Consider the following 18,469-nt stretch of genomic DNA (forward strand, 5'->3'; position numbering starts at 1 on the left):
GGCATGTGATTAGCAGTCATATTATAGAGATAACAACAAGAAAGGAGAAACTTAATTCCGTTTTAGTTCAGGGTCAGCCATATGAATGCCTGTCTTTTCTTTGTTTAAGATTCTCTTAGAAGCACAAGATATGGCAGTGAGAGACCACAATGTGGAATTCAGATCCAATTTATATATAGGTAAGATCTTTAATATTCTTAGCATTGGAAAATGTTTTCCAATAGTGATGCCAAGCTCATTATCTAATAACAGTCTTTGATATCTAACTACTTAGGACTGGGTTTGCCAGTGAAAATTGCTGGTAATAGCTTATTCTTCTGCCTTCAGCATGCTAAAGTTAGTCTGTTATAAATGGTTATAAATGGCAATAACCTTACTGCTTTATTGTTACCTGTTGTGCAGTATGACTGAGATCATGAAACCATTGCCAATAATTTATTAAATAGTGGGTATCAGGATGGTACATGGAGTGGTCCTTGAATCATAATAAAACTAAGAAAGAACAAGACTGAGATTTTAATTTTTTTTTAACATTTATTTATTTTTGAGAGACTGAGAGACAGAGCATGAGTGGGGGAGGGGCAGAGAGAGGGAGCCGTAGAATCTGAAACAGGCTCCAGGCTCTGAGCTGTCAGTACAGAGCCCGACGCAGGGCTCGAACTCACGAACTGTGAGATCATGACCTGAGCCGAAGTCAGATGCTTAACCGACTGAACCACCCAGGTGCCCCAGAACTGAATTTTAAAAATGAATTCTTTGTCAACCTGGAGGAGGTAAATAAAGAATCACAGGTGGCCTTACAAATATATTTATTTATAATTTGCCAAACCAGGTGTCTAATCCATAAAGGTGTCCTGTAATTTAACCTTCTAGTTACCAGGATGGAAAATCTGTTGAATTGTAAAAGCCAAGGGGCTTTGGAAGGCTCAGATGATCCAGCTGTCTTTGTTTCCCTTTGTTTTTACATTTTGAAGCATTGTCTCAGGTTTTGTATGCTTGTTGCATATCAAATTAAATTAAGTGAAAATGCTTTGGGAAGCATGATGCACTGTCCAATGTAAGGGATTTTTTTGTTTGTTTGTTTCATACCTTCACACAGTTCTCTTTGGAGAAAGAGACCAATGCTATTACAAAGCTCCCTCGCCCCCTCCCAACACTACACAGTGGAGCGGTGTTGGGGCTAATGTTTTCCTCTCTCTTCGGCAGTACTTACTCCTAACCTCAGCAGTTTTGTAATCAAACAGAGATGTTGATGTCGAAGCAAAATTTTCTCAATCTGCCAAACCTACATATAGGAAGGACTAAAGGTATTTTAAATTCAAGATATGGGGAACTGCTACTCTCTAAATAGAGAGAAAAAGGCTGAATCATTATGGGAGAAATTAGTTGTCCATTAGGATTTTTCAACAATTAGAATAAAAACAGATCATGTAAATTCTACTTAGCCACATGACCACTGCCCTACTGGAGATATTTATGCTGGTTACGTTAAAATCCTACCTCAGCTCACCTGGAATTGATGCTGGCGACCACACCTACTCCTGAAATGCAAATGAGTTATGATTTCAAATTGAAATATCTTATTTTAAAGCTGAATCTTGTATAACTGATTATATTCTGATACATGCACAGATGCAGAGGGAAATCAAAAGGGCAGCTCAGAAAATGCAGGGCCGTAGTAGTTAATCATAAGCGTTTTCTTCTGGGAGCAGCATGAATAAATAATGCTGGGAGGGTCCAGAATCATTGGAAGAGATGAAATGGATGAAGAGCCAGACCATTTGCTTAAAGCCTCTTGGTGACCTTTCCTGCTCTGTGACTGAATATCAAATCTAATTTAATTAATTTTATTCAGTTTCAGAGGAATATGGCCTTCTTAGCTGGCAGACAAAACGTAATGGAATTCAGATACAAGTGAAATAGAATTTGTCTTTAAATCCTTTTCAGTAATTTTCGTAAAGTGAGAAAGGGTGAGGAGCTTAATCCTGTCTTCCCAAATGAAGGAGCAAAGTTCAATGTTGCCATTAAGCAAAAATAAACTTAACCAATCCTACGTGAATGGGCCTTTAATTTGTTGGTCTCCTTCTGCACATTTCCGCTGAAAAAACTCTATCCAACCTGTACCCTTTTTAACCCACTTTTGTGTAAAAATCTCTTCTTGAATGGGACTGATAAGTTTAGATTTGTCTTATGATTATAAAAACCCATTTGCTAAGTATATTGCTGCCTACCTCCTTTCTGAAGGAAAAAGGAATGAGTACCTTCGAGAAGATGAAGAATCTTACTGTGACATGTCAGATATTTTATCCCTGTTTGCCAAACTTCCCTGATAAGAATCATCTGAGGTTCTTATTAAAAAAATATAGATTGCCAGGCCCCACCACAGACCCACTGGATCTGAAACCTCAGAGGGGGAGGAGGCCTGGGGAGCTATTTGTTTAATAAACATCCTAGTGATTCTTACCTATAAAATATGGGACACTGATTTTTCTCGTTGTATTCTTGAAAAAGGCCTAAACATTTCATTCCATGGATAGATGTCTTTTCGAGTTATGAAAGACTAGTCGCTTGTTGGCTATGATTTTGGCTTAGCGGTGGCCCCTCAGTCCCTTGACATGAGCAAGTCTAGCAATATAAGGGAAGTGCTTTTTGGTAGCGTATGTTCTCATTATGTGGTAATTCCTTCAAATGCCTGTCATCATTCTAAAGCTAATACCTGGTGTTGCATGACCACAGATTTTGAAAATTCATTTCCTTTCAAACTTATAATGATGACTAATGGCACTGTGAACAGGCCTTAACAAGTGGACATGGACTAATAAAATGTCAGTGCTTAGTGATTCATGGCATCTAACGTGATTCTTTAGGGGAAGTGATTGACTGACTTTGTAAATCAGTCTTCTGGGCAAAGAGCGATGAAGGGGGGAGAAGAGTGGTTTCCAATTTTAGAATGTCAGGATTCACATTTACCTAAATACTAGTAACAGGAAATACTGACAGTATTTTAAATTCTTGATACCTGTTGGGCATTATCCTTAGGCTGTTCCCATTTTTGAGATGTTTTAATGTTTTTTTTCTTTGATTCAGAAAGTATTTGAGTACCTTCCACGTGCATACTACCCACACAGTTAGAGGTGGCAGTATATCATATTAAAGCAATTTAAAACACTTAGCACATGTAATTTTGTTGTTTGTAGTCCTTTGGAAGGACACATAAATTGTTCTTCTGAGCAAGAATAAACCGTTTACACTGTTAGTACTGTATGTACTTGGAAAATTTTGAAACTTATTTTAGAATTTGAGCAAATTTGCCAGATACCTGTATGGAAAAAGTGATAGTAATTAGCAGAAGTTGTATTTCAAAATCATTTCCATTCCTTGTTGAACGTGAACTTTTGGGGCAATTCAAAAGACGTGTATGAGGCAGTGACTTTTACAGATTAAACATGAACACTTCTACAAGATAGCATATGGTTTGGGACCAAAAAAGAGTAATGTAGGTAAATAGTAGGAGTAGAAAAGAAGAGGTCAGTATTGATTAGAAGAATCATGGTAATCTTCTGGAGAAATTTAGCTTTTGAAGCTAGCTATTTGGGTATTTGAAAGAGCATCCAGGAAGAAAGAAGATTTTCAGGTGGAGTAACCACATGAGCTAATGCACCTAGGGTGGAACGAGCAGCAGTGGTGTGGTCCAGGGAGAATAGTTGAAGGAAGCAGCAGGTTGATCTTGAGTAGATAAAACTGGAAGGGCAGCCTGGGCCTAGATCCAGAGGGCCGACCATGGCAGGCTCTGGGATTTGGTTAACACTGTATTGAAAAGGAACCACAGGAAGTTTGGGGGTAGGAGATTTATGTTATTAAGGCAGTGTTGTAAGACTATTACCCATAAGCAGTGGTTTTGAAATTGTGCCTTGGGGCCTCCACGGGTGGGGCATAAGGCAGACAGAAGGGCTCCTCGATGTCTGGGTCACTGCTGAAACCCTGGAGTCCAGGATAGAGCCTGGCACCTAGTAGCAACTCAGAAATAGTTGGTGAGTGAATGAATGGCACGGTTTTGGATCTCTCTCCACCTGTGTTTCAATTGGAACAGAGCCACAGGATAGTGAGCTTCTATATATTGTTTCATTTTAATTGAAATGGTTCCATACAAACGCAGTTGAAACCCCTAACATACAGAATTATTATGAGGAGTGGAGACCAGAAACCAATTTGGAATCTATACTTCTAAGTCCTGATTTCATTCAGACCTCAGAGTGGCTGTATTGCATATTCCCATTGTAGTGTACTAAAGAATCCTGGTGTTTCAGAAGAATTAATGTTTTTGTTCTGAACTAAAAAATGATGGCATTATGTGCCACAAGATAGGTAGATGGTATTTCATGGCTTTAGGATGAAATCGTGACTGACATTTAGCAGATACTGATGTTTGCTCTTAATGTGTTTGGCGGAGATGGAAAGTGGTAGTTAACATAGACCCTGATAAGGCTGATCATTGTGTTTGGATAGGTTACGTAGTACTGCACAGTTAGCTGGTTAAAATACTGTATTCAGTGGAGTAGTGTTCCTTTTCCTCAGAGCATTTGGAAATTGGTGCTCAAGTTGAGCCGCGTCACAAGTATGGATAGAAGCAGCCGTCATGTTTGCAAAATGCCTTTTAGAAGATTTCTAAACTTTTTCTAGTGTCATCATACTTATTTGTAGGTTTCCTCCTGACAGGTGGATCCAGAGGAACTAGTCTTACTTCATTATAAAGTGATTTGTGTAATTTGTCTTTCTCTTTGGAAATCCTTAAACACATTTCTTTAGTGCCCAGGGATGGAGTTGATAGAACGATAGCACCTCTTTCCTTATCTCACTGAGACCTGAAGAGGTTTTCTTAATCACTTTCATCCTTAGCTTTCTCTCTGGCAAAGCTAGGATGTTTCTGCTGAAACCCATTTCATGAGAGGACTCTAGTGAGAGGGTTGTCAGGTGCATACTTGAACATAGTCCTTGTATTTATAAAGTTATGTCTCAGCAAGAATATAAGAATGGTGAGTATTGAAGTGGATTAATTTGATACGTATTCTATAGGTTTTGGCTTTGTAAAAGCCTTATTAAATTGACTCACGAAGTAATGGACTAAATAAATTCAGAAAATAGTAGAAGGCGGCTACCACTCTGATTTACTGTGTGTGAAAACAGGTAACAGATTTCTTCTTAACTAGTGTTGGAAAAGTTTTCTTAAATTTTACAGGGTCAGACTTTAACGTGCAGAGTTGGGGACGGGAGATGGGGAAGCAGCCGTGATGTGGGAGTTCCTAAAACTGGCCCCAAATCAGAATTACTGGGGGAAAGGGATTGGTCTTATTTGTTCAGAATGTAATTTCCAAGGCCCACCCCAAATATACTAAATTAGAATCTTCAGAGATGGGGGTCTCAGCATCTGCATTTAAAATATGTTCCGTAGGCTAGTCTGATGTAGTCAGAGGACCAGCATTTGGGAACATTTGGTTCCAGTGACTTCCCATCACAATTAGAATAAAATAAAAACTCCTTAGCTCGGCCTTCAGTGCTCTATGTAATTTTGCCTTCATGTCTGATCTCTTTCCCTTGTTTGTACGACTCTTTCCCTTGTTTAGGATGCTTCAGCAGGCTGGTCTTTTTTCTGTTTCTAAAACAAGCCAGGCATTGGTCTTTACACTTGCTTTTCCCTCAGCCTGGAATACCATGTCCCTAGATATTTGCATGGATGACTCATTCTGGTCTTGGATCAAATGTCCCTTCCTCAAAGATGCCTCGTGACACACCCTCCAGTCTGAGGTCGCTCCCGGCACCCCATCATTCTCTGTCACATCACTGTTTTATTCTTCGTACTTGTCACTGACTGCAATGATCATGTTTATTTTCTGTCTTTCTCCTCTGGATTGTACACTTCACGGAGATAGGACCTTTGCTAGTCTTGTTCACTCTTCTTTCTCCAACACCTAGAATAGAGCCTGTTCCTTAATAAGTACTCAAGAGATGCTTGTGTTGAGACAGATTTGCTCTCACCAGCCAGGGAACTCAGGTAGTCTAAGAATCCAGTCGAAGAAAGGACAGATTGCTCACCTGATGGAGCTATAGTCTTGGGGATGCAGTCATTTCCTGTTACTCTCTTTGTCTTCCCTGTCTAGCTGAGTCAACCTCAGGGCGAGGCCAGTACCTGAAACGCATCCGATACCATGGCAGAGGTCGCTTTGGGATCATGGAGAAGGTTTATTGCCATTATTTTGTGAAGTTGGTGGAAGGCCCTCCACCTCCACGTGAGGCACCGAAGACGGCAGTCACCCATGCCAAGGAGTATATTCAGGAGCTTCGTAACCGGACCATTATTCACACTCTGTGATGGGGGGGTTCAGATTCCACAGTGTATATATTTTGCCATTTATTTCCTAAAACGAGACAAATTAAAGACAAATGCTTTTTATGACTTGTCATTGAATTATTGCAATATGAAGTATAATTGCTCATTTTATATGGATATTCATAAGGCTTTTGCCCACCTCTTTTGTCCTCTGGGTATATTTGCAACCTGCGAGGGGAAATCAGCTTTCAACATAGTAACAGACTATAATTCAGAAGGCTTTTTTGAGCACCTTTGGGAGGGAATGTTAACTTTCCATCTGCAGGAGGGCAGTTTCAATAAGGGACTTGAGTAGAAGGTTACAGAAGAAGAAAGCTTGTGGTTGTTTCCCTTGCTTTTCTCTTGGGACTAGGGAAGGAAGTGGTGGAGGTGAGCATAGCTGTATGCATTTTAGGACATTGTGTAGTTCTGTTTTTTCTTTTACTGTTGGTGTGGGCCAGCGGGTGAGGAATTTTATTTTCCTTGACTGCTTTAGCAGTAACTAGAGATTACAGAAGTTTATTAAATACATTAATCTAGAACTCCAAAACCCTCTAACCGGGAAAGTTTTCTCCTAGTTAAATAAAGACTGTTTTCATGTCTCCTTCCAACAATGCTTTCTGTTACTTGGCTATCTTGTTCTGGATTGATTCATTTTTCAGAGTGAATTCTATTACGGAGAGAGGAATTGAACCGATCTGAGCACTGCATTCCAAAACAAGGCAGTAGGTGGCACTCATTGACCTCTTATTCACAGAAAGGTGTTAGTATTAAAGTAGAGCAAGTGTTCAGCTCTACTTGGCTCTCACTGATGTGTGTTTTCACTGACAAGAAAAGCACTCCCACAGCCCTAGACCAGTGTTACTCAAACTTTGGTATGTAGAGGGAGAACCTGGGGTGCTTGCTTGTTAATGCACACTTCTGGGTCTTGCCCCCATGACTCTGATTCACCAGGTCTTGGGAGGAACAAGTTTCAGAAATCTATCTATCTATTTATTTATTTAAATTATTTTTGAGAGGGGGATAGGGACAGAGGGAAGGAGAGAATCTTAAGCAGGCTTCACGCTCAGCGTGGAGTCTGATGCGGGGCTTGATCCCACAACCCTGGGATCATGACCTGAGCTGAAATCAAGAATTGCATGCTCAACCGACTGAGCCATCCAGGTGCCCCCAGAAATCTTTATTAAAAAAAAAAAACAGGGACTTCTAGATGATTCTGTTGTAGGGAACCACACTTGAGGATACTCCTCTAGTATGAAGAATGTGGTTTTAGTGCCACGTTTTAAGATGGCATTAATAATAGCTACTATTTACTGGAATCTCATTATTTGCCAAGGTCTGTGATAGTATTTTATGTAACTCTTCACAATATCCTGCAAACTGTAGATACTGTTTTGTCATTTTATAAAGGAAGAAACCGAAGTACACAGAACTCAAATAATACTCTCGGTCACATGGTATGTAAAAATAGTGGAGCTACGATTTAAACAAGGTTCCTAAAGTACCTGGTTCTGTGTACCTAATGAATAGACAGATGGGTTTCGCGCCTCTCCAGTTAACCTAACGCATGGGTGAAAAGGCCAAGGGCTCAGGGCAATAAGTCATGAAGGCTAAGGACAGATTCACTCTGGGTCCTAAGTTACTGCGGCATGGCTTCATGGAAATAACACTGGAGTGGTAAAAGGCTACCTCCATTCTAGTCCTGGCACACTCATTAACCAAAAGAAGGCCCTGGGCGGGTCCCTTCTCTCCTTGGCTTCTATTTTGTTTATCTACAGAACAAGAGGTTCAGTGTTTCTTGTAGACCACCTTCAGATTCACTTGAATTACTGGTTTAAAAGATGCCTGGTGCTACTCTCACACTAAGTGAATCAGAATGTGGCATGGGCACTTGAACTTTTCACAGATGCCGCAGTGATGTGCATACTGGAGAATCACTGGACTAGAGGGTCTCTCTGTTCTCTTTCAGTGCAGCTGTTCCATGATTCTTAGCCTGGGAATTCTGAATTCCTCAGGTGTGACCAAAACAAGCCAGGTGGTGAATGGACTCCATAACTATTTTAAAAGAGGTAAGGGCAAAACAGACCTTGGATTCTAATGCAGAAAATAGGCTGTGAGCTAAGGTGAAGCCTTCATTTGGAAATTCTTCTGATGTGTTAAAAAGTATAATTGTAGCAAAAAAAGTAGTTAAAAAGTATAATTGTAGCAAACATGTAGCACTGTTTTAAGCACTTTATATACATCATCTCAACGAAACTTTCCCATTGCAAGGAAAGCAGAGTACATCTGGTTAGTTTCTATGGTTGAGAGTACATTTTCTAACATAAATGAACATTTTGGTTCCTACTTACAGTTTAAATTTACATGTTTGGAAACAATGTCTGTTAAGTATTACTTTTGTTGTTATTATTATTTTTTAAGTAGGCTCCATGCCCAACGTGGGGTTTGAACTCCCGACCCAGAGATCAAGAGTCACATGCTTTACCAACTAAGCCAGCCAGGTGCCCCTGTTAATTTTTGTTTAATGGTGATCTCTGAAACTCTTGTAATTTCCTTCTTTGTCAGGTAATCATGATAGACTTAAACTTTTTTTGCTGGAGTGTAGCATATTCAGAAAGCACACTAAGCATAAATACATAGCTCAGTAAGTGAACTAGTGAACATGCTCAAGTAACCAGGTGGATAGAACCTGACAGCAACTCCGAAGTCCCCTTCACGCCCAAGCCCAGTTACTAACCCCCTTCTCTTCCCCCGAGGTAACCATTATCCTGACTTTTAACATAGGATAGATTTTTTTAAAGTTTACTTATTTATTTTGAGAGAGAGAGCACACACATGCAAGAACGAGTGGGGGAGGGGCAGAGAGAGGGAGAGAGAATCCCAAGCAGGCTCCACGCTGTCTGCACAGAGCCTGACACAGGGCTCCAACCCAAGAACTGTGAGATCATGACCTGAGACAAGATCAAGAGTTGGCTGCTCAACTGACTGAGCCACCCAGGCTCAGACTTTTTTTTTTTTTTTTTTTTAATTTTTATTTATTTTTGAGAGAGAGAGAGACAGAGTGTGAGCAGGGGAGGGGCAGAGACAGAGGGAGACACAGAATCTGAAGCAGGTTCCAGGCTCTGAGCTGTCAGCACAGAACCCGACATGGGGCTCGAACTCATGGACTGTGAGATCATGACCTGAGCTGAAGTCGGACGCTTAACCAACTGAGCCACCCAGGCGCCCTGCCCAGACTCAGATTTTTAAAAAGTGATTAGCTTTTGGTTTTTTTCAACTCTATTTATTGGGCAATCCTTACAGGCCTGGTGCGAGGGTTCAAACAGTGGAAGAGGAAACAGCCCTGCCCCGTGGAGCTCACGCTGTGATAGGAAAGACAGACTGTAAATCAGTGATTGCAAGAGTTTACTGTGCTGCATATTAGGGAAGTGGAGGGATGAGGCTATGCAGGCAGACATCAGGTGTCCTGAAATACAGTTACTGCTTTTTGGAAAAGTAAAGAGTTGCGTTAGAATGCCAACTTGAGTTCTGTTTTTAACACTATGAACATGAGGACCACTTCATGCTTCCGCAAGTTAAGATGGTTGTGGGATGCAAAGGAAAAATATACTGTCATTGGAGCGGACTCAAATTTACCAAACCTTATAAGGCTCCAGCTAAGCCCCAGGGGAAAGACAGGTGAAGTGTACTGCAAACATTGCAAAATAAAATGAGTGCGTTTTCTGTAAGTGATGAAAAATAGTAGAGTCTTTTCCTTTCCTTTCCTTTCCTTTCCTTTCCTTTCCTTTCCTTTCCTTTCCTTTCCTTTCCTTTCCTTTCCTTTCCTTTCCTTTCCTTTCCTTTCCTTTCCTTTCCTTTCCTTTCCTTATTGATTGTTTCTTTTGAGAGAGAGCGTGAGCATGAGTGGGGGAGGGCAGAGAGGGAGGAAGAGAGAGAATCCCAAGCAGGCTGCGCCCTGTCAGCATGGAGCCCAATGGGGGCTCGAACTCCCAAACTGTGAGATCATGACCTGAGCCGAAACCAAGAGCTGGACACTCAACTGACTCAGCTACCCAGGCACCACCCCTTCTTTTCATTTTAATGCAGAGGTTGTAATAATGATTTCAGTTGATTAAGATGGGCCCACTCACATATGTAGGTTTAAAACAGGAAATGTTTTGGGAGTAAGTAAGCTTCCAGACAGATTCTAAAGCAGGAGAAAGTTGCATAGGTGACATTAACACCAGTTTGGGCCATTTTCCTTAAGCCTGTGTCTCTGATGTAACTGTCTAGGGTCAGATTTCTATATGAGAGTTTTCTTTATTTTTAAGTCAAACCAGCCAAAACGTCAGATATATCTGTTATGGAATTGCAAATACATTGGTTGGAAGAAAAAAAATATTGGTAGGTAAGTCACACTTTTTCACTCAAGTAAAATTTTTTTTGTGTTTGTTCAGTAGGGACTTGAATGAATCATTATATTCACTTATGGCCCAAAGAGATTCAGAAAAATTCCACTCTGTAAAATAAGGGATGGCAATATTAATATCAAACAGTGGAATTTAAGGAAAAGGCATTAAATAAAACTAAAAGGGTTGTTGAATACACATATGGAGGAACATGTTCTGCAGTCAATTTGAGAAAATTTCTAGACCTCCTGAAGGTCATCTATAAATTCCAAGTATCTGTAGTGGACCCCAGGGTAAGAAATTCTGATTTCAGTGATTTAAGTTCATGTATCTATCTGGCCACAGTTCTTTGTTCTTTCCCTATATCCATGCCCGTTGCAATGTGACTTTGCAGGTCCTCTTATAAAGAAGTGGAGTTGGGGTTCTTGGGGTTCTGTCAGTGTGGAGCCTGCTTGGGATTTTCTCTCTTCCCCCCCTTTCTCTGCCCCTCCCCTGCTCACGTGCACCTGTGTGTACGCTCCCTCTCTCTCTCTCTCTCTCTCTCTCTCTCTCTCTCTCTCTCAAAATAAATAAATAAAAACTTAAAAAAGAAAGAAAAAGTGGAATCTATTCTGACCTCTTGAATTTGGGCTGGCTTTGTGACTTCTTTAGCCAGTAGAATGTGCCAGAAGTGACAGTTTGCAGTTTTCAGCCTAGGCCTTGTGTGCTTCCCCTTTCTTTCTTACACCTCTGCTTCTGCCACATAAACAAGTCCAGGCTAACGTGCTGGAGGGTGAGAGGCCACGTGGAAGAACTGTGGGCCCCCAGCTTACAGCCAGCCAACCACTAGACAGCCCATCTTACATCGGCACTGCTGTCTACCCAACCAAAAACTGATTATGGAAGCATGAATGAACTCTGTTGAGACTATAAAAAACCACCACAACTGACCTATAGAATCATGAAAAGTAGTAAGTTCTTATTGTGTAAGCCGCTGAGATTTGAGGTGGTTTGTTATATAATAACAGCTGTGATAAACACCTGTCTGTTCCAAATGTCTGTAAGAATTTGTAAAATTGATTCCAGGCTTATCACAAAGAAGACCTCGGTAGATTCCCCCAAATAGGAATTATATAGATCACTTTTGGGCTGCCTGGGGGGTTTAGTTGGTTAAGCATCTGACTTTTGATTTCAGCTCAGGTTATGATCCCAGGTTCATGGGATTGAGCCCCATGTCCAACTCTAAACTGGGAGGGGAGCCTGCTTAAGATTGATTCTCTCTCTCTCTCTCTCTCTCCCTCTCCCTCTCTCCCTCTCCCTCTCCCTCTCCCTCTCCCTCTCCCTCTCCCTCTCCCTCTCCCTCTCCTCTGCTCATGCATGCTCTCTCTCTCTTAAAAACAAATATACATATATATGTATATCATTTTAAAAAATCCTACTGCCCTAAAACTAGAAATTTGTTCTTTTTAAAAAGAAAGTTTAAACATAATCTACTTGATAATAGAACACTCCTAACTCTCGGTTCTTGGAGGGAAAAAAAATCCTGAAATAGACAGATCCTGTGAGCCCAGTCAAGAATTACCAATGAAAAAAATAGGTGTGAGAAAAAGGCATAAAGCATGCAAAGAAAATTAGGAATTCTATGTAGAAATGTGCTGGATCATTTCATTGCCCACTTGCCTGACCTGGAACTACATTTCCCGGAATCCCCCTTTCTTTACGGTTCTGGTTTAGAGTTGGCCAAAAGATCAACTTGAGTAATACTTGAGAGTTGGAAATGATGCCCTCACAATCATTTTGGCATCCTAATAGCTATAACAGTGGTATAAAACATCACAATAAGGCAGCAGGTGTCTAATGCTGACATCTTCTAAGAAGGATTTGAGCAAAAGGGGATTATTAGAGACTATTAGCTAGCTCAAAGGATTTCCAAGTGGCCCAAGAACTAAGTTTTAAAGCTACATGCAACCTGGATGATACAGCCACAAAAATACTCCCTCCACCACTACAGGACTGTTTAGTGGAAAGACCACCTATGATGCTGTGGACTCGATACCAGGATCCATTGTAGCTGCTCTATAAAGGCCAGATGTCTGTATTCTGCTTTCTAGAATATGTACTCTGTCAGTCTTTGGCCACCTCCTCACATTGTTTTCTTTCTTATCTGAATCTCTCATGGGTATAAATTATTGGCAGAAATGTCATAGGACTTGAACCTTAGCTATAAGGGTGTCTAGAACTGTACTTTTTAGTTTTCTGAACTTGTAAAGCATGCCCATGTTCTCTAGCCAGAGACTGCTGTGAACACATAACTGAGTGAGGTGGGTTCATTACTTGTTGCAGCAAGGGAGAGCACACATCATAAGGAACGATGAGAACCCTCCATAAGAGGGTGTTAGATAGAACCTTTATAGAATTTGACCTTTGGTTGGGTGATTTGTGGAGGGCCTGAGGAAGCAAGGATTCACTCTAGGTAGGATGCCATCTGAAAGTCAGGGTGAGGGGAATTTTATGATTTAAAATCTCAATAGATTTTATAAATAGGTAAACTAGAGGGGAAAAAAGGTATAATTGGTAAAGAATTAACAGTCACTTATTTTAGCCAGGAGAGGGAGATGTTTGGTATTTTGTGGGTGGCACAGGACCTTATTTTTGTCTGTGCTTAGGAAAAATTATAGTGTGGACTTGCTTTATCTCATTTAGTCATGGTCTCAGAGTGACCTTGTCTGAGCTGATATTCTGTGAGATGGTTTATGTCCAATGGGAGAACAACACAGGTTAGTGTTGAATGCCTGGCCAGCTTCCGAATGTCAAGGGTTGCTCTTTTCTTCATCAAGTACAACATAGAATGGAATTGGAGTGGCTACTGGATAAGCAGATTTATTGTATTTACCCCAGGTATCATCATACTGGTGAAACTGGTGTTCCCCACCAGAGTCAAGTTTGCCCACTGTCCATGGTCATTTAATATTTCCCAAAAGTTTAGTGAAAATAGTAAGACAAAATGAAATAAGAGAAAAAGCTTCAGAAAGGAGGAGATAAATTACTACTTGTGTGTAATTGCCTACCTGGGCATTGAAGAAAAGCAACTGAAAAATTATTAAGAGTAAGAAGTGTTGGGGCGCCTGGGTGGCGCAGTCGGTTAAGCGTCCGGCTTCAGCCAGGTCACGATCTCACGGTCCGTGAGTTCGAGCCCCGCGTCAGGCTCTGGGCTGATGGCTCAGAGCCTGGAGCCTGTTTCCGATTCTGTGTCTCCCTCTTTCTCTGCCCCTCCCCCGTTCATGCTCTGTCTCTCTCTGTCCCAAAAATAAATAAACGTTGAAAAAAAAAAAAAAAAAAAAGAGTAAGAAGTGTTGAACAAGTCTGTTGGTTACAAAATCAGTACACAAAAATCAACGCTTATCTTTTAAATCAACAATTATCAGTTAGAAAATACAATTTTAAAAAGGCATTAAGATAGAGGCTAAATATAAGATATCTAGAAATAAACTTGATGTAAGAAAAGTATGCAGGACTCATATAAATAAAACTAAAACTTCACTGGGAGACGTGAAGTCTTAAATAAATGGTAAGGCATACCACATTCTTGGATGGCATCTCAATAATTCTGCCATTTCAATTCTAATAAAAATGTCAAAAGTATTTTTTTTTAACTAGACAATATAATTCTAAGGTCACCTGGGAAGATTAATAAAGGGCTGAAGAAATTTTGGAAGATTGAAGGCTGACTTACACTGTTAGAAAGAAAGATTTATTATCAAAGTAGCATGATTCTTGTGTAAGAATAAAAATAGCCCCCTAAACAGAGTCAAGTATATACATTTGGTATAAGGTAAAGGTGGGATTTAAGTGTTCTTAGGCTTCTGCTTAAGATATAGAAAGCTGTTAAGCTAACCTAATAATGAGGAAATGACAGAGAAACTACAAAATCACTACTTTTGTTGACCCCAGGAGGTAGGTGAGGTTGTGAGGCCACCGAGTAGCCTGATTCAGAAGAGAAAGCAGTTCCTCTCCGCTGAGACGGGCTTCGCCACCTCTGGGCTCTGGCAGACCACAGGAGCCTGAGGCACCTCCACTCTCCACGTGGGTGAGAAGAAACCAGCTGTCGAATGTACCACTATCATCCATCTGTGCCAAGAGTGTAAATCGGGGATAGTGGAGGTCGCCGAGAAGTGTCACGCTCAGCAGTAACCTTTCCCACAGACTTCCACCATGTGCTCACGAGAAATACGGGGGGCAGGAGCCTGGCTCTCTCCAGCCCACCTCGGAGGTACAGGCAGGGCAGAGGTAATTGATTAATGGTGGCTGGGGGACACAAAATGTCATGTGCTTCCTGGGTTCTTCTCTCTTAGGCATCAAAAGCCTTAAGCTACCAGGGTCACGGACGGCAGCACTTGCTCACAGGGCTTCAAGTGCTGTGGGGCACAAGGCCCTGTCCGTTCCACTGGACAATTTCCCCTTGAATGTAGACTAAAGCTTCAAGTCTCCAGGGTGACGAAGTCTATTACTCCCAGGGCAGACAGACAGAGATGCATCGCTCAGTAGCTTCATGAAAGGCATTTGATAAAATTGAATATCCATTTGTGATAAAAACTCTCAGCCAAGTAGAACTGCCTCATGGGATAAAGGACATCTACAAAAACCCTACAGCTACCATCATCCTTAATGGTGAAAGACTGAACCTGTGTACCCTGATGATGGGATACTACTCGTCAATAAAAAGGATGAATTACTGATACAAGCAACAATATGGACAGATCTCAAAAGCATCGTGCTATGTGCAAGACGGCGGACTCAAAAGGCTAGAAACTGTATGTTCATGTTAGGTTGACGATCAGGAAAAGGCACAACTATGGGAACAGCAAACAGATCGGTGGTTGCCAGGCGCCGGAGTGTGGGACTCACTACAAAAGGGCACAAATGAACTCTGTGGGATGATGGTGGTGACTACACACTTGTGTATGTTTGTGAAAATTCATAGAACTTTACCCTTAAAGAGGATAAATTACATCTCAGGAAACCTGACTTTTATTTATTTATTTATTTTTAAATGTTTATTTATTTTTGAGACAGAGAGGGAGACAGAGCACGAGTGAGGGAGGGGCAGAGAGAGAGGGAGACACAGAATCTGAAACAGGATCCAGGCTCTGAGCCGTCAGCACAGAGCCTTGATGTGGGGCTCGAACCCACGAACCGTGAGATCGTGACCTGAGCCGAAGTCGGATGCTTAACCGACGGAGCCACCCAGGCGCCCAAAACCTGACTGTTAAAAGCATGGTTCGGGAAGAAAGTATTGTGCTGTAAGCAGTGCCAAAATAATTGCTAAACCATCCGAGGAAAAAATAACTTTTAATTTCTCACATCGTAAAATAAGATAAATTTTAATGGATTAGAGATATGAATGAAAAAAATCAAACCATTAAAAACTTAGAAACATGCAGGCAATTTAGGTGATGAATACATAGGGTATCAAAGCCTAAAGCACAACAAGGAGGTGAAGACCTTAACAGTCAGGATAGTGATTACCAAGAGGTAAGAGGAGTGTGTCCTTGAGAAAGGACCTTCAGCAGGAATCTCTCTTCTCTCTCCCTCCCCCAACCCTGTCCTCTTCCCCCTTCCCCTCCGTCCCCTCCCCCATCTCTCTGTCTCCATCTCAATAACACAGATGACAGTTATATGGACAGTTGTCATGCTTATTTATCACGGTGCAGCCTTCTGTTTTTGTGCCATATTTTATAACAGGAAAAAAGGGTAAAATTGAGGTCCAAATGTAATTTTCTACATTTTACAACACAGAGGATTTAGGCACAGAGAAGCAGAATCTATTGAAGATTAATTTCTCCCATTTCCTCTCCCAATTCCCCACTCCCAGTCCAATGCTCTGCTAGCCAAAGCAGCCACATTTTTGGGAACAAGTTAGCAGACTCTGAACCTTATAAACCAAGGCCAGTTTGAAAGGACCTAGGTTACAGATATGTGATGTTTAATTAAAAATGAACAAATGGTAAATTCTGAGTTGGAATGGAAAAAGCCTTTTAAACATCAAAGTAAAGGCAGAAGCCATAAAGGAAAAGATCAATAGATTTGACTACTCTCATGTTAAAAATGACATACAAATTTTAAAGTATCAAAGCAAAATCAAAAGACAATATACAATTGGGAAAAATGTTTTTAAAATACATGGAAAAAAATAAATACATAAAAAAACACATGGCAGGTAACAGGTTAACATTCTTGACCTACAAAGAGCCCTTAAATCAATAAGACTAATATCCCAATAGAAAAATGGCAAGGAATATGATTAGCCATTTTTAAGGGAAGAAATACATATTTTTAACAAGCATCTAAAAATATTCACTCTGGAGTGCCTGGGTGGCTTAGTTGGTTGAGCATCGACTCTTGATTTTGGTTCAGGTCATGATCCCAGAGTTGTGGGATCAAGCCCCCCACTGGGGTCTACGATGAGGATGAGTGTCTCATCCCTCTCCCTCTGCCCCTCCCCTGCTCATGCTCTCTCTCTCTCTCAAATAATAAAAAAAAAAAAAAAACTGAAAAAAACCTAAAAATAAAAATATTCATTCTCTCTAGTAATCAAATCATTGGACATTAAAAATGTGCACTTGTCATACATTCAATTGTCCAGGATTAGAGAAGATGGAAACATCTAGAATGGAGAAGCTGTAGAGAAAAGGGCACTCTGAATTATGTGGTAGGAGAGCAGTTCAGCAACATTAACAAGAGCCTCAAAAATTAAGTATTCTTTGATTTAACAAATTATGCACAGGAGTGCCTGGGTGGCTCCGTCGATTAAGCATCTGACTTCGGCTCAGGTCACGATCTTGTGGTTCGCGAGGTTGAGCCCCACATTGGGCTCTGTGCTGACAGCTCGGAGCCTGGAGCCTGCTTTGGATTCTGTGTCTCCCTCTCTCTCTGCCCCTCCCCTGCTCGCTCTCTCTCTCTCTCTCTCTCTCTCTCTCAAAAATAAGTAAACATAAAAAAATTAAAAAAACCAAATTTATTTATTTAAAAAAACCCCAAAGATATTTATAATAGTGATACATGGAAATGACCCGAGAAATCCCAGTGATGGGGAGCTGGCTAGGTTATGCTATTTTTGTGCACCTGGGCATTTTCTAGCCCAAATGGCACCTTTGTGTGACCTAGGAGAAAAGGCTCCTCTTGCTCAAGGGAGACCTCACCACATGCCAGTCCCACAGCTTATGCAGGCAGTGGCTTGTACATTGGACACCAAGGCTCTGATAATGCACAGTGTGGTGCTATAGTATGTAGCCATTAAAGCACATGTTTGAATAATTTTGAATGACATAAGGATATGTTCACAATATGCTATTAATCACATAAAACATATGAAGCCCCAAGAGTAGTTTCTGGAACGTAACAAAAGCCATTCTTTTATTTATTTATGTATTTTCGTATGTATGTATTTTTATAGAAAACCTAGATTTACTTGTTAAACTCTTACAAAGACAAAATAATTATCTGAAGTACTTTGAGGACTTCATCCCAATTTCACTTGTTGTTATGGAGATGGACCTAAGAGGTTATAACAAAACAAACTGGTGAGGGACATGGTCGGAGGCACTTGTTAGTGGTAGTAAACAAGGCTGGGATGTTTCCCAAAGGGCTCCATGAAGAAGCCTGAATGAATTTATCTGGGTCCCAAATTAGTAAAAAGACCCACAACCCTGTGGAGAACGAGCAGAGGCCAGGATTTCTC

General features: G+C 40.9%; 1 protein-coding gene across 4 annotated transcripts in view; it reads left to right on the forward strand.

Annotated features, from left to right (window-relative positions):
* Positions 1-6,451, forward strand: part of MRPL22 (mitochondrial ribosomal protein L22) — a 35,543-nt gene extending 29,092 nt beyond the window's left edge. For all 4 annotated transcript variants that reach the window (XM_086701497.1, XM_025924502.2, XM_086701565.1 and 1 more), the window contains 2 exons: positions 110-179; positions 6,156-6,451. In XM_086701497.1, coding sequence (XP_086557623.1) covers positions 110-179; positions 6,156-6,367 — 282 coding nt within the window. In that variant the 3' untranslated portion in view covers positions 6,368-6,451. The remainder of the gene's footprint in view (positions 1-109; positions 180-6,155) is intronic.
* Positions 6,452-18,469: the final 12,018 nt, after the last annotated feature.

Source organism: Puma concolor, chromosome A1 (genome assembly GCF_028749965.1).
Source record: "Puma concolor isolate L17-30 chromosome A1, mPumCon1.1.hap2, whole genome shotgun sequence".
In the NCBI taxonomy this organism is placed as follows: domain Eukaryota; kingdom Metazoa; phylum Chordata; class Mammalia; order Carnivora; family Felidae; genus Puma; species Puma concolor.